Below are 16,650 nucleotides of genomic sequence, written 5' to 3' on the forward strand. Positions count from 1 at the left end.
AGTGGAGCTATCTCAGCTCACTGCAAGCTCCGCCTCCCGGGTTCACGCCATTCTCCTGCCTCAGCCTCCCGAGTAGCTGGGACTACAGGTGCCCGCCACCTTGCCCAGCTAGTTTTTTGTATTTTTTAGTAGAGACGGGGTTTCACTGTGTTAGCCAGGATGGTCTCGATCTCCTGACCTCGTGATCCGCCCGTCTCGGCCTCCCAAAGTGCTGGGAGTACAGGCTTGAGCCACCGCACCCGGCCAGACCCTTGCTTTTTAAAGAGGAAACTGCTGAGGAACAATAGTGTATTCAGAGGGTTTTTCTCCCCAGTCCTTTCTGTGTCATCACAGTGTCCTTTATTCTTCCCTTACTGCTATAGAACAAACCTCCATCTGGTCAGCATAAAACCTGGGCTCTGGGGGTTAAGCGTAAGCGAGAAATCAGCTTGCTGGGCCTAAACCTGTTCATCTTTGCCCCCACAGCAGGAGAGGGCCTGAGTAGGAAAAAGCGTGTGGGTGCTGCATACCGCATCTGGGATGTACAGTGGGGTGAGCACCAAATCCAGGGCGTAAAGCAGAACGCGCACCTGAATACATACAGCAGGACGCGCACCTGAATCCAGGGCTCAGAGTAGGATGCACACCAAATCCCGGGCACACAGTAGGATGCGCACTGAAACCTGGGCACACAATAGGGCCACCCCCTCTCCCCGCCCCGCCCCTTTTCTCACACTGCACTTTCGTTTCCTCGGTGAATGTGTGTGCGCGCCCACCTGATGCAGCTGTCTTGTATTTGCCCCGTTTCCCCTTCTTTGTCCACGGCAGGGAGGTTCATTCAATCTGGAGGTCTTCTTGAGGGCCCACCGGTGTCTCTGTCAGACCATTTGGAGGGTTGGGGCCGGCACCTAGCAGGGAGCCAGACAGGTTGAAACTTCTGGCTCAGAGGGGAAGGAACATTGTATCAGTGACAGGAACTGGGGTGTAAGTGAGGAGACTTGTTATCCAATCCCAGCTGTACCCTAAAAGTGCTGAGGTCCAGTCCCTCTGGGGAAGAGAGGGCCTGGAAATGGCACCTTTCTTCATCCCCCTACAACCTCTGTCCACCCCAAGAGGCCTGGAGTGGGCGCCCATCAGGCTTGGGGCGTAGAGTCTGGGCACTCAAGCTGGGGTTCAAAAGGTCAGAACAAACTCCTGCTCTGCACCTAGCAACTCCTTGGCTTGGGCAAGTCGCTTAACCTCCCTGTGACTTAACCCTCTGACTTAGAAGTGTCAAATGTGAGAGTACCTCTGTCATAAGGTGGTCAGGTTGTCGTGGGGATTCAGTGGGCGAAAACCGCGAGGGGACACATTTGGCAGGCACTTGCCATACGTCAGACACTTGAGGTCTGTATGTCAGTGCACTGTCCCTGCATTGGCCCATTTAACCCTCACCCAAGGTCACACAGCTCACAAAGGACAGATCCAGAGGCTGGGCTCCTGTTGGAGGAGCCACACACCCGGGCTGTGCAGTGTAGACCAGCTCTCGCACAGGGTTAGTGCTCAGTAAATGGCGATGTGGGTTGTTGCTGTTACTGCAGGCAGTGCCACTTTGGGTTTAGCTAAAATAACTCATGATCTCCGAAGCACCCTCCAGCTCTGATTGTAGGAGGGGGGCCGTCAGGAGCTCCGTGCACACAATATGGCAGAGGAGCTTTGGGAGACTGTTTTGACTGGCATCTCCTTTTCCAGCGCGTTGACTGGCAGCTGTTTCAAGGTCTCTTGAAAGAGTCCCTGCTCCCTCCCTGAGCATCGTTCTCTGGGTTTGGATATGCTGAGAGAGGGTAGGGAAAACTGAAAGTAACATTGATCAAGTGAACTGGATCTGTTGGCAGGCAATGGAGATGTCACCCTTCTCACAGTAAATCACTGCAGGTCACCACTGAGAGAGGGGACACACCCCAAAGGAGGCATCCGAGGCTTCTCTGCCTTGGGGTGAGCAGGGCGCCTCCCAGCGAAGCCCCTCCCCTATGTCGCCCTCTGCCTCTCTTTGTGAGGTCTGTCTCCCCATCCCCGCATTCCTCTTGCTTCAAGGGCCCCTGTCTTTCTGGCTTATTGTTACCCTCCTGCCTCCTCCTCCCTCCCTTTCCTTGGGCTCGCATCCCTTTGATCTTTTTACAAGCCTTTTTTCAAACCGGCACTCACTGGTGGGGTGAGTCGCCTCCCTCTCATTGGGAGCATTAGTGCCCTTCCTGGCCTCCGCCAAGAGGGAGGGTGGCTTTTATCTCCCAGTGGAATCTCATTAGCTTTGCCACACAATGGGACTGAACCTCGGCTGCCACAGAGTGGATTTAAATTAGTTAATAGCAGATTTTTTTTTTTGCCCCGGGCCTGTTTTTTCCATATCTTGGATGCTGAGCAAAAAAACAACTTTGTTGTTGAAAAATGTAAAACAAAAAAATGTTGAAGGTGGAATGCTTTGACAAGAAGGAAGATCACTGTAGGTGAAGTTCTCCTGTGTTCCACAACCATCCACAGGAATTCGAAAACCAGCGGTGGAGGACTTGGGGAGGACAGGAGGGAAAACATACCAAGTTAATCAGCTTTGTTTCCTTCTATTAAAATATTTCTGTAATTGGCGGTGGGAAATTGAAGAAATCGAGTGATTGCATCAGCGCTGGAAAAAGCTGCCACCACTTGGCAATGGAAGAGAATACTTTATACTGGACCTTTTGAAAAAGAGGCTGAGTTTGGCCAGATTGCCGACCAGCAATGGAAAAACTAATTAGGTGCCTTGCCTGTGAGCCAGACGCCCAGCAGGGCTGTGGCGCATGGTTCCCGCCGCCTCTGAAGAGGACACTTTCTAGTGAATTCAGTTCGTGCTACCCTTGAGCAGCCTGCGCTACAGCAGGCACATTTGTGAATCTCCCAGCCTGTGCCTGGCATCGGAACTCTAGCTTCCCAAAGACTTATCCGCCCTGGGAGATGGTGGGCAGCTGCTGGCCACAGCCCTGGGCCTGCACCTTTATCTGCAAACTGGGAGAGCCAGGGATGGGAGTAGGGGATGGTGGACAGCTGCTGGCCACAGCCCTGGGCCTGCACCTTTATCTGCAAACTGGGAGAGCCAGGGATGGGAGTCAGTGGGTGGGAGGTGGGCAGAGGCCTGGGCCTCCCAGTGTTTGGGCTCCCACAGTGCTACCCTCACCCACTATGTGCATCTTCCCAACCTTTGGATATCTGCACTCCTCCTCCATCAAATGTAAGTAAGAATAGTGGGCCAGGTGCAGTGGCTCACGCCTGTAATCCCAGCACTTTGTCAGGCTAATGACTTAAGCCAGGAGTTCGAGACCAGCCTGGGCAATATAGCGAGACCCTGATTCTACAAAAATAAAAAATTAGCTGGGCAGGGTGGCGTGAGCCTATAGTCCCAGAGACTCAGGAGGCTGAGGTGGGAGGATTGCTTGAGCCCAGGAGGTCAAGGCTGCACTGAGCTAAGATCATGCCACTGCCCTCCAGCCTAGGTGACAGAGCAATACCCTCTCTCAAAAGAAAAAAGAAAAAGAAAAGCACCTATCTCCAAGTTACTGTGGGAATTAAATGAGAGGGGCACACAGGGCTTGGCACATAATAAGCTGTTATTAATAATAGCTACTATAAGTTAATAAAATATCCGATGGGTCTTTAAAAAAAAAACACTTTTCAGAAATAAGGAAACCCCCCACTCTACAGGCACCCGCTGTGAAAACCTTCCACCCTGGCACCCCACAGTGCCCATCGTGAAACCCAGGGGGTGCCATTCATTTTGATTGATGAGAAAGACCGACTGTCCTTCCGATTTGTATTTCTTTGTTTCATGGCCCAGAATCAAATGCCCAGCCCTCTGGGGGCCATTCTCCTGTAGGGCCTGGGATATGCCCCAGCCTTGCCACTCAAAGCCCAGTCCCTAACCAGCAGCATGGGCACCCCTGGGAGTCGGCTGGCAGTGCCGACGCTCCGCCCCTCCCCGAGCTCCTAGATGAAAATCTGACAAGACCCCGGGTGATTGGGATTGTGCGCTCACAGGCCTTGTATTCTCACGCATTTTAGCGTCCCTAGGAATAGCCTGAAGGGGTTGACTTAGTGTCTGGGCCCCACCCTGGAGATTCCAATGGTGTGGCGAGAGAGGGTCCCAAGAAGGCAGATTTCTAACCAACTCCCAGATGGTGCCAGCGCCGCTGGTCCCCAAACATTTCAAGCAGCACCATTCTCAAGGGGAAAGTTCCTTGGCCACAGCTTGAACTTGTTGTGCCACCACTGTAACGGGATCGGGAGACCTGGCCAACACTATGGCCCATTTTCTAGATGTGCAGTGAATATCCAAGGAGGCAGATTGGTCTGGAGAGAGGAGGAGGATGCTGAGGGATAAACCTGCTGTAGTTCTGCACGCCTCAAGCTCATTTCTTCCTCACATTACATCCCCATCCTGAGTTTTGACGGGGCTGTGTCACTCAAGGACGAGTGACCGCTGGTAACTTCTACCGCAGAGGGCAAGTCCAAGATGCCCCAGCACCTTAGAGGCAGACCAGAGCCCAGGTCCTAGCTCCGGTCCTGCAGTCCCCACTCCTTCCAGGCCCCTGGCGCCACCCACCTCATCTGAGCCACTCTTCCCGCAGAGAGTCAGAATGGGGGCCCTTCTCTCCATCTGCACACATGTACTGAGGACCTCCGTGTCAGGCACTAGATGGACATGGGCTCAAGGTAGGAAAATTGACACTAAACACACGTGGCAAAAAATACCAAGTTCAGATATGAGGACTGAGGTGGGAGAAGAGAGCCAGGCAAGGAGACAAGCCCCATCGGGAGAGCCTGGGGGGCTTCCCTCAACACGCGAAGGAGGGGAGGGAAGGGAGAGAGGCCTATGCCAAGGGGAGGTCTCAGGGAGGACAGAGGTGAGCATTTGAGGAGCTGAGGGACCCGAGGAAAGGAGGCAGACACTGGGCGCTGCAGGGTTTCTCATGGACGTTCACAGTTCGCATTTCATCCTGAGTTCAGGGAAAGCTGTAAGAGGGTTTTAGGGGATTGACATAGTTGGGTTTCTAGTTGAACGATGGCAATCACTCATGTTCTCTGACCAGCACACACTTCTGCCCACTACTTCATCCTCACAGTCATCCCCTGTGGTAGGCACTCTTTGTCATTATCCCCATTTTCCAGATGGGAAAACTGCAGCTAAGAAAGATGAAGTGCCTCGCCCAAGGCATCGCTGCTGGAATGGATGGAGCCCACACCCTTTCCCTCTTTGCTGCAGAATGTTCCCTCTGAGCTGTGATGAGGCAGGCAAGGTGGGAAGAAGTAGAAGGATTTGAGATAAATAACTTGGAACCACATATGAGGCAGGGGGAAGACAGGTGACAGGGCGGGGCCCAGGTTTCTGGCTCGGGCCTCTGGGTGAAAGGCCATTTAGCAAAAACGCTGGAGGAGGTGCAGGTCCAGAAGACCACTCGAGATGTTCCTGTAATTCACATGATGCCTTGCCTGGAGAGAGCACCTTGCAGTTATCAAAACTAAGTTGCCTTGGAACTTGGCTTGGAGAACCCAAGTTCAGCCAGAGGAGGTCAAGTCCAGAGGTCAGCTGAGGAAGGGAGGAGGAGATGGGCACAGATCTGTCAGGCCAGGGAAGATGAACTCAAANTACAGCAGGCACATTTGTGAATCTCCCAGCCTGTGCCTGGCATCGGAACTCTAGCTTCCCAAAGACTTATCCGCCCTGGGAGATGGTGGGCAGCTGCTGGCCACAGCCCTGGGCCTGCACCTTTATCTGCAAACTGGGAGAGCCAGGGATGGGAGTAGGGGATGGTGGACAGCTGCTGGCCACAGCCCTGGGCCTGCACCTTTATCTGCAAACTGGGAGAGCCAGGGATGGGAGTCAGTGGGTGGGAGGTGGGCAGAGGCCTGGGCCTCCCAGTGTTTGGGCTCCCACAGTGCTACCCTCACCCACTATGTGCATCTTCCCAACCTTTGGATATCTGCACTCCTCCTCCATCAAATGTAAGTAAGAATAGTGGGCCAGGTGCAGTGGCTCACGCCTGTAATCCCAGCACTTTGTCAGGCTAATGACTTAAGCCAGGAGTTCGAGACCAGCCTGGGCAATATAGCGAGACCCTGATTCTACAAAATAAAAAATTAGCTGGGCAGGGTGGCGTGAGCCTATAGTCCCAGAGACTCAGGAGGCTGAGGTGGGAGGATTGCTTGAGCCCAGGAGGTCAAGGCTGCACTGAGCTAAGATCATGCCACTGCCCTCCAGCCTAGGTGACAGAGCAATACCCTCTCTCAAAAGAAAAAAGAAAAGAAAAGCACCTATCTCCAAGTTACTGTGGGAATTAAATGAGAGGGGCACACAGGGCTTGGCACATAATAAGCTGTTATTAATAATAGCTACTATAAGTTAATAAAATATCCGATGGGTCTTTAAAAAAAAAACACTTTTCAGAAATAAGGAAACCCCCCACTCTACAGGCACCCGCTGTGAAAACCTTCCACCCTGGCACCCCACAGTGCCCATCGTGAAACCCAGGGGTGCCATTCATTTTGATTGATGAGAAAGACCGACTGTCCTTCCGATTTGTATTTCTTTGTTTCATGGCCCAGAATCAAATGCCCAGCCCTCTGGGGCCATTCTCCTGTAGGGCCTGGGATATGCCCCAGCCTTGCCACTCAAAGCCCAGTCCCTAACCAGCAGCATGGGCACCCCTGGGAGTCGGCTGGCAGTGCCGACGCTCCGCCCCTCCCCGAGCTCCTAGATGAAAATCTGACAAGACCCCGGGTGATTGGGATTGTGCGCTCACAGGCCTTGTATTCTCACGCATTTTAGCGTCCCTAGGAATAGCCTGGAGGGGTTGACTTAGTGTCTGGGCCCCACCCTGGAGATTCCAATGGTGTGGCGAGAGAGGGTCCCAAGAAGGCAGATTTCTAACCAACTCCCAGATGGTGCCAGCGCCGCTGGTCCCCAAACATTTCAAGCAGCACCATTCTCAAGGGGAAAGTTCCTTGGCCACAGCTTGAACTTGTTGTGCCACCACTGTAACGGGATCGGGAGACCTGGCCAACACTATGGCCCATTTTCTAGATGTGCAGTGAATATCCAAGGAGGCAGATTGGTCTGGAGAGAGGAGGAGGATGCTGAGGGATAAACCTGCTGTAGTTCTGCACGCCTCAAGCTCATTTCTTCCTCACATTACATCCCCATCCTGAGTTTTGACGGGGCTGTGTCACTCAAGGACGAGTGACCGCTGGTAACTTCTACCGCAGAGGGCAAGTCCAAGATGCCCCAGCACCTTAGAGGCAGACCAGAGCCCAGGTCCTAGCTCCGGTCCTGCAGTCCCCACTCCTTCCAGGCCCCTGGCGCCACCCACCTCATCTGAGCCACTCTTCCCGCAGAGAGTCAGAATGGGGCCCTTCTCTCCATCTGCACACATGTACTGAGGACCTCCGTGTCAGGCACTAGATGGACATGGGCTCAAGGTAGGGAAATTGACACTAAACACACGTGGCAAAAAATACCAAGTTCAGATATGAGGACTGAGGTGGGAGAAGAGAGCCAGGCAAGGAGACAAGCCCCATCGGGAGAGCCTGGGGGGCTTCCCTCAACACGCGAAGGAGGGGAGGGAAGGGAGAGAGGCCTATGCCAAGGGGAGGTCTCAGGGAGGACAGAGGTGAGCATTTGAGGAGCTGAGGGACCCGAGGAAAGGAGGCAGACACTGGGCGCTGCAGGGTTTCTCATGGACGTTCACAGTTCGCATTTCATCCTGAGTTCAGGGAAAGCTGTAAGAGGGTTTTAGGGGATTGACATAGTTGGGTTTCTAGTTGAACGATGGCAATCACTCATGTTCTCTGACCAGCACACACTTCTGCCCACTACTTCATCCTCACAGTCATCCCCTGTGGTAGGCACTCTTTGTCATTATCCCCATTTTCCAGATGGGAAAACTGCAGCTAAGAAAGATGAAGTGCCTCGCCCAAGGCATCGCTGCTGGAATGGATGGAGCCCACACCCTTTCCCTCTTTGCTGCAGAATGTTCCCTCTGAGCTGTGATGAGGCAGGCAAGGTGGGAAGAAGTAGAAGGATTTGAGATAAATAACTTGGAACCACATATGAGGCAGGGGAAGACAGGTGACAGGGCGGGGCCCAGGTTTCTGGCTCGGGCCTCTGGGTGAAAGGCCATTTAGCAAAACGCTGGAGGAGGTGCAGGTCCAGAAGACCACTCGAGATGTTCCTGTAATTCACATGATGCCTTGCCTGGAGAGAGCACCTTGCAGTTATCAAAACTAAGTTGCCTTGGAACTTGGCTTGGAGAACCCAAGTTCAGCCAGAGGAGGTCAAGTCCAGAGGTCAGCTGAGGAAGGGAGGAGGAGATGGGCACAGATCTGTCAGGCCAGGGAAGATGAACTCAAAGATTAGGAAGCCAGGCCAGGTGCCCAGGGAACAGCAGGCTGGGAAGGGTTTGGGGAATCTTGGGGGTGCAGGCTCTTGTTGGTTTGGTTAGAGGCTGTAAACTCCAAAGGCCACAGGGGCCAGGCAGGTCTCCTGATGAGTGGAGCAGTCTGGATCTAAGACCCTAGGGTGCTCAGGCAAACTGCACATGTCACCACCCCTCAGCTGCTGCAGCTGGTGGCCACGTGGCAGTGCCAGGGTCACACACACAGATGAGGAGAAGCTGGGCCCCGTTTAATCTTCACAATAGCCTGTGAGACGGTCCCCAGATCCTCCAATGCTTCAAGAGGAGCTGGGCACCATGGTTAAGTGAAGTTTCCCAAATTTTAAGTGTTGGTCATTTGTGTTTAAAAATGTGAAAACAAAAAAAACAAAAGTGCAGCCAGACAAAGCCTCTCCGCCTGCACGTGGCTGCAAGGCCAAAATGGACAGAGGCGGTCTCACCCCAGGGGCCTCCCAGGGACCGACATTCCCATCGCGGGGAAGGTGTCACACCAGAGCTACAGAACAGCAGGGCCGGAGCAAACAAAGCCAGCCCAGCTGCCTCGGCTGTTCCAACAGGAGCTACACTGGAGACATTTTAAAAATAAATGGGGTGAGAAGAAAGAATTCTCCAAAAACTTTGGTTCTTCTGTAATAGCAAGTATAGTTGCAAAAAACATCTTGTCAGCCTGTAAAATGGCACTTTCACGGGTTTTCTTAGCAAGGGAGCTAGATGGGCAAGAACCAAGCGTTCAAGTTCAGGGACCGTTCAAGCCCAGTTTACTTTGCTGTGTTTTGTAGCCGTTAATTTCCCCCCACCAATTACCACCAGTCATTTTGCAAAGTTATCATTACTACTGTTTAAAAGAAAAAAAAAAGCATTGCTCATTTTAGAAAGCTGTCTGTCAAAAATGCCTAAAATAAAAGCAGTCTTGGCACTCAAAGGAATAAGTACCATTTATCTTGAAAGCCACTTGGGTAAGAATTTCTCAGCAGTGTTGGCTACATGAACTGTTGATGTATTTGCGAGAAAGTGCAGGTGTTTATGGTACATGGCCTTTGGTGAGTGGGCGTTTTTAAGTTTACTTCTTTATTCAACAAATATGTATTGGGCACCTGCTGCATGCAGGGTGATATCCTAGGCCTTGGGGATGCAGTATGAACCAGGCAGACATGATTCCTGCCCCATGGAGCTGACCGTCTGTCTGGTGGGGCTCACCAGCCATCGAGCAGGCCATGAAAGTCCACTGGGAAATAGGGCAAGTCCAGGGCCCAGGCAGAGCAGAAGAGGAGACCAGGCAGGCGGGGCTGGTGGCATTGCCAGAGAGTGAGTGCTTCCCACGACTGGCCTCACTCTGTTCTCTCACCAGCCTTACTCAGTATGTAAGACAATCTCCATTTTATGGAGGTGGAAACTGAGGCTATAGAGAGGCCCCATAAGAGGCCAGGGGGCCAGGCCCCGGCTTGCCTGGCTGCTCACACTTTGTGGGGCAGCCTCTCCAGCTGCAGGTGTGGACACATGTCACTGTGCGGGGCCCAGACCCTGGTCTCCACCTGCCCAGCTTGCTCTACCCCTGCATGGGTTCAGCCGCATACATAGCGTTCATTGGAAACGAGAAAATGGACACGTCTGCACAAGTTAGACCTGTGTTCATTCTTGTTCTCAAAGCTAAGGACTTTCTCTGGAGTTTTTTGGGTTTTTGTTTTAGGTGTGGTTTTTTCATTTTGTTTTGTTTGAGACAGGGTCTCTGTCACCCAGGCTAGAGTGCAGTGGCATAATCACAGCTCACTGTAGCCTCAACTTCCCAGGCTCGAATGATCCTCCCACCTCAGCCTCCTAAGTAGCTGGGACTATAGGTGTGTGGCATCACAGCCAGCTAATTTTTTGTATTTTTCATAGAGGCGGGGTCTTGCTCTATTGCCCAGGCTGGTCTTGAACTCCTGGGCTCAAGTGATCCCCCCGACTCAGCCTCCCAAAGGTCTGGGATTACAGGCATGAGGCACCGCGCCCGGCTTGTTTTGTTTTTAATGATGACATGTGCGATGTCAAGAATCCCTAATGAGGACAATCATGTAAACCATTACTTTGAACATGACTATCAAATTAGGTATAATCTACTCATTTGCTGATTGATGGCAGGCATTAACAATTCACGGTGTCATACAGTTTCAGAACCACCAGGGTTCTCAGGCCAGCCCCTTTGCTTCTCGGAAGGGGCATGGAGACGGAAGGGGCATGGAGACGCAGAGCGGATAAGTAGCTGGATCAAGGTCAGGGGGTGGTGCCGGAGCTTAACCCATGTGCTCTTTCCATTTGATCACCTGATGCCTTCAGTGGACCTCAAGCAGCCTTGCCCTTGGCCTTGCTGATAAACTTCTCCTGAGGAGTCAGGAGACAACGGGTGCAGACCCCTAGGGTGCTGACCATAGGCCACAGCCTTCAGGGAGCTGGTGAGGGGACCACACCAGGTGTGCCCGGCTCCTGCGAAGGGCCCTCCTAGCAATGGTGAGGCCCAAAAGAACAGCCTTAGAAACTGCCAGGCTCCCCATCATGAATCCTGTGTGGCTACAAATGGTGACAGAATGAGAATTCAAGGAAACAGAAAGAGTTGCCCTGTTGGGAAAAACATTCCAGGAGGAAGAGGAAGTGTGTGTACCAGGCGGAAGTGCTCCTTGGCCTGTGTCCTGTGTGTGCCGCACCTCGCTGAGCAGGGAGGCTTGGGATCCTCTCCGGGATCTGCCCCCACTGGCCTCTGGCTGCTCCCTCTGCCAGTGCTCCAGCCTGACCAGGTTTTCAGTTGCTGGAATCGTCCACACTTCCCCTGCCTCCAGGCCCGCATCCTTTCTGCCGACAGCATGCCTCTTCTCCCGCTCTGACTCCCCAACTCTGCTAACGAATTTTTCTACAGAGATTCTATTTTAGATGCCCTTTCCTCCACGAGATACTCAGATCTCTTTCCACACAGAAGGCGTGCCTTTGTCCTGCTTGTTTTCTCTATGCCGGCTGGGAGTGGCCACTGACTCGTCTTTGCCCTGCACTCTCAGGTAACAGACCACGCCACCACTGCCCTGCTCCACTATCAGCTGCCCCAGATGCCGGACGTCGTGGTCCGATCCTTCATGGTAAGTGGCTTCAGGACTCAGGTCTCCTGTTTAAACCTTGGCTCCCTTCAAGTGAGAACAGGGAGCTTGAAGGGCAGCCGTTGCATCTTCAGACTTTGAGGGCCTCCCAGTGGGAGATGGGGCTGCCAGTTTAAAACTGCTACTTTCTTTAAACTGGGAAGGGATCTGGGAGAAACCACTTCTAGCTTCATTCACTAGTGCTTTCTCTACTTGCTGAAAATGCGGTGTTTTCAGAAATGATCTTCCAAAATAGTCCCCAGCATTGACTTAGTCCACAGATATTTCACTGAGCTCCTAATCTGGGCCAGGCCCTGTGGCTGGCGCAGCGCATGTCGCAGTGAATTAACAAACCGCGCAGTTCCCCAAGACATTCACTCCTTCGATTTTCAGAGTTAGAGCTGGAGATGCAAGAAGCCCCAAAGCGGCCATTCCCGTGGTGTGCTGCAGCCGGCTCCTGCCAGTGCCTGTTCAGTGTCTTGCGAGCTGGTTCTTCAGCCACTACTGGTTTGAAATCAAACTTGGTGGGAGTGTTGACACCACGGAAGTCAGCAAACACTGCAAGTCAGGACTTTCCCCGACCCCCAGGGCCAGTTGATCAGCATTTATCACACGGCCACCAGTTGGCCTAAGCAGGGCTAACACCATGTCCCCTGCATCCTTGACAGACGTAGCCAGCTGTTGCACTGTCATGCTCACACGGCCGCGTGCTCTCACGCCGGCAGACCCCAGCGTCCACCGCTGCCGGGACTCCCTGTTTTCTTCATGCTAGAAAGTCTGCCGGTTAGAGAACCGACTCCAGAGGTTAGCAAGGCCAAATCAGTGTTCATCCCATCACATGGGCATCAACCGTCCCACTGCTCAGAGAGCCTGGAGTTCATTCCTCGGAAGACACATCCCTGGTGCGTTGATTGGCTTCATGATGGTGGCAGACCGGGCACAACACGGCCAGGTGCTCAGAGCTCCTCACGGAGTGGTCCTTCTCTGTGTCCAGGGAACGGTTCCCCTGACCATCTTCAGCAAGAGATAGCTGCAAAGACTTGCTTTTGAGCCTAACATGTTGTAATGCCCCCTTTCCCTTTGGTAACTGACTTTGGGATTTAGGGAAGATTTGAATCCCAGTGACTCCACTCAGGAGGCTGAAGCAGGAGGATCGCTTGAGCCCAGGAGTTGGAGGTTACAGCGAGCTATGATGGATTGCACCACTTTACTCCAGCCTGGGTGTCAGAGTGAGGTCTGGCCTCTTAAAAAAAAGAACACTTTACATCTGTCACAGCACTCAGCACTGTGCTCAGCCCACACCAGCTAATTAATACCAATCTGTTGATTGATTGATTTGAGGCACAGACATGTGCCTATTTGTGGCAGAGACAGAACTTCTTCTAGTTAGAGAAGAATAAGTAGTTTAACTGAATGACCTCATGTTTATTGCCAAAACCCCCAAACACCTGGCCTTTGGAAAGGGGGACAGTACTGATGGGCCATGCCCTGTCACCATGAAGGCAGCTGTGGTGGAGATGGAGATGGAAGAATTTGTATCAATCAGCTCGGCCGACCTCTTCAAATAAGTTTTCTCTTACAGACATCATTCAGGAGGACATGAAATGACAAGATTCATGTGCCCCTTTCACAGCGAGAACTTGCTTGCCTTCCGTTTGGGGTGTGGGTATTTTTTTCTTTGGTAGTGAATCTCCTTGGGTTTGAGAATTGAGTTACGGGAGGCTCATCCTTATGTATGACGCCCAAGAAAGCTCTGCACTCTGAACCACTCAAGTGTGGATTTGCTGCTTACGATGTTATTTAGTGGCACCAGAGCTGTCCCCCCCCACCCCCCCCCAGTGTGTCAGGCCACACTGTGACAGTGAGTGACGACCTCTGAAATCAGATTAGCTACAAGGCATGTTGACCTCCTCGGAGAAATCTGAAATTGTCCTCGGTTCCAAGGCTTCCTTAGCACACACCCACAGCCCGCTCTTCGTGATGGGCAAGGAGAAGAGGATGGATACTGACATTCAGAAGACACGAGACCCAGAAAGTGAAAGCGGGGTGCTGGCCCCCAGACACCAGGCTGCTCGGTGGTTCCCGGGGACTCCAGGGAGACCTTCCTGCTTTTGAGAGTAGGGGTTTCTATTTTCAAAACCCCCTTGGTTGGGAGGGGCACGCGAGCATCACAAGTGAACATCAGCAGTCAGGTGACCTTGTGGGTTCCGCCTGCTGCTCCCTGTGAAATCACGGGGCATCTTCTGGGGCCAAAGCCAACTTAAGTTGTCTGGGCCATTAGGCTTGATAGGAAGGAGGACTTTGGGAGCACCTGTATCCCATCCTTTCACTTCTCTCCTCGTTTCTCTTTTTAGACCTGGTTAAGAAGTTACATAAAGCTGTTCCAGGCCCCGTGCCAGCGCTGCGGGAAGTTTCTGCAGGACGGCCTTCCCCCGACGTGGAGGGATTTCCGAACCCTCGAAGCCTTCCATGACACCTGCCGGCAGTAGCCCCCACGCTGGCCCCAGCCTCAGACCCCACCCGGCACCTTCCCAGACACGCAGGAAGCCCACAGAAGGCTCAGCTGGTTCCTCACTGCCCAGATGTGTACAGCCGCTCCTCCCTTTCATAAAACAGCACCGTATGTGCTGAGGCCACTCTCAAAGAGCAGGCCCCCTCTGTGGCCGATGGGACTAATTATTGCCACTAGCCAGTGGACTGAAGGCAAAGAAGACTTTTCTGGAAGCTGGTAGAAGGAAGCTGTGCAGCATGCTCCTCGTCCGTGTGTCGGCAGTGCTGGTGAGCTGACCTCTGGCCGCCATGCCTGTCTGTCGTTTCCGTGAGCTGTTACTGGAATGCGCCCTTGTGTTCGTGGCTAGCGTCACGCAGGGTTCTTGTGTTTTGTGGAGTTTTGGGTTTGGTAACTTATTTTTATAAGCAATAAACCTTTTGTACCCTGGACAAGGCTTTGTCTCCTGTTTCTTACAGCACCCTACACATTCAGTTCATGAACCCGTAATGGACCTGGGCCCTTTGAGGAAACAGAAACCAGCACGTCCCATGTTCACAGGGTGGTTCTTTTTGAGCAGGTACTGCCCTGTGTCCTGCTTGCCGGGGAGAGGGCAGTGCTGGCAGATCCTCTATTTCAGAGACACTGTGATGGCTTGAAAATGGATGATTCTTTTGAGAAAAGAGCATGCAGAAGTTTCTTTTTACTCAACCAGTCACATGCACACGCCAGAGGGAAAGGAACCCGCCCGGGTTAGCCGGCCAGACGCACGTGAGCAGGACTTGCTGGGGTGTCGGCTTGTTGGCCCCAGGTTTTGTCCTAAATATTACTGTGACTTGATCCCAGCCCCATCTCCCGACTTTGTTCAATGCCTCAGCACCAACTTTTAAAGCCATAGCCTGTTTCTGTGAAGATCGTTGACCTGGTAAAGGGCTTGAGGAGGGTGGTGGCATCGCCCAGAGCTCACCTGGCCAGGCCCATGCTAAAACAATGTTCTGTTTGCCATGAACAAAGCGTCGAGAGAGATGACGCCTTCTGAGATGTCCAGAAGAACCAGTAGGTCCTCCCTGGCTTCTGGTACCACCCAGCCTTCCCCCCACCCCTGGCCGAAAAGAGCCAGAGAATGGAGAGGGTTTAGTGCTGAGGGCTCTAGGACGGTGTCTGCCCACGTGGCGTCCCACCTGCAGCACTGCCACCGTGGGAGCTTATTAGAAATACACATCCCCAGGTGGGGTGCGGTGGCTCACACCTGTAATCCCAGCACTTGGGAGGCCAAGACGGGGATTACTTGAGCCCAGGAGTGCAAGACCAGCCTGGGCAACATGGCAAAACCCCATGTCTACAAAAAATACCGAAAAAAATTAGCCAGGCATGGTGGTGTGCGACTGTAGTCCCAGCTACTCGGGAGGCTGAAGTGGAAAGATCGCTTGAGCATGGGAGGTCGAGGCTACACCTCTACACTCCAGCCTGGGAGACGGAGCAAGACCCGATCTCAAAAAAAAAGAAAGAATTACACATGCTCCGGGGTGGGGTCCAGCAACCTGATCTTTAGCAACGTCCGGGTGACTGTCATGTGCACTGGCACCTAAGGCCTCTGCCCAGGAGAAATGGCCATGCTTTGATGGCCCATTCGGGGAAGTGGGAGGGGCACACAGGGTAGGGCAGGACATTTCCAGACCAGGGGTGGCCGTAGATTAAATCCCACACCTACTTTGTCAAATTCAAGATGCCAGTGCTCCTAAGATACGTGATTACGAACCACTAATAAAACCATGCTGCCAATTAAACCCTGGTCTTAATGATAATCCTGTGTGACACGTGAATCCGTCACACCAGCCTTTCGTTGCTTTGACGTTTTCTTTCATCTATTCCAAGGGAGTAGTCATTTCTTCTGCCTTCAGTCTTGTTGTTTAGCCTGTGATAGGCGATCCATTTACACCACTCCCAGTAACAGACCAGCACACAGCTTCATTGACTTGCCGTATCCTCCTTTGTTTGGTCTTGTAAGACACTTGTTTCTTTGTTGCATTGCAACAAAATATGGAATTGAGGATATCGGGTCCATAATAACACTTTGTCTCAGTGCCCCACATCTTTCCGGAGACATTTAAAAGGCAAGTAAACTGACCCCGAGCGGTAGGAACGATGTGCATAGCTCATGCGAAGTGACGACAGTATGACCAGCTATGACCAAGTTGGAGCATGTGCAGATAGTGACACACACGTCGTGACTGCCAGCTGGCAGACGGCACACGCCAGAGACGTTCAAATGTGGAAAAGCATCTATCTGATTGATGGATTTGTGGTCCTGGTAAATCTCATTGTAAGAAAGCGATCTGGGTTTTTAACTGTTTGAATCCTCCCGATTTGCAGCAAGTCTGAGAACGTCCCCATTGGCACTAAAGGTCGCTCCAATTCCCTCCAGTCTCTGTTTTCAAAAGAGAGAAGAGCCTTGAGTTCACAGCCAGGGGCAGGCGCTGTTTCTACTTGGAACTAAATGGCACTGGTTTTGTCTTCTCTGTGTCGTCCTCAGAGAAACCTGTTTATCGCAAATGATGCTGGTTTCCCATTTACAGGAGTGATACAAAGTGTCCATTTAAAATTATTTAGGTGAAAAAGTGTGACTATTAAA

General features: G+C 52.4%; 1 protein-coding gene across 5 annotated transcripts in view; it reads left to right on the forward strand.

Annotated features, from left to right (window-relative positions):
• The window catches only part of MED27 (mediator complex subunit 27), a 220,585-nt gene extending 206,115 nt beyond the window's left edge, over positions 1 to 14,470 (forward strand). For 2 of the 5 annotated variants that reach the window (XM_017849942.1, XM_017849946.1), the window contains 2 exons: positions 11,377 to 11,533; positions 13,885 to 14,470. In XM_017849942.1, the coding sequence (XP_017705431.1) occupies positions 11,377 to 11,533; positions 13,885 to 14,003 (276 nt within the window). In that variant the 3' untranslated portion in view covers positions 14,004 to 14,470. The remainder of the gene's footprint in view (positions 1 to 11,376; positions 11,534 to 13,884) is intronic. The other 3 variants (XM_017849945.1, XM_017849947.1, XM_017849943.1) reach the window with 2 other exon arrangements.
• Positions 14,471 to 16,650: the final 2,180 nt, after the last annotated feature.

The sequence above is a fragment of the Rhinopithecus bieti genome, unplaced genomic scaffold, assembly GCF_001698545.2.
Source record: "Rhinopithecus bieti isolate Rb0 unplaced genomic scaffold, ASM169854v2 scaffold_31823, whole genome shotgun sequence".
NCBI classification, from domain to species: Eukaryota; Metazoa; Chordata; class Mammalia; order Primates; family Cercopithecidae; genus Rhinopithecus; species Rhinopithecus bieti.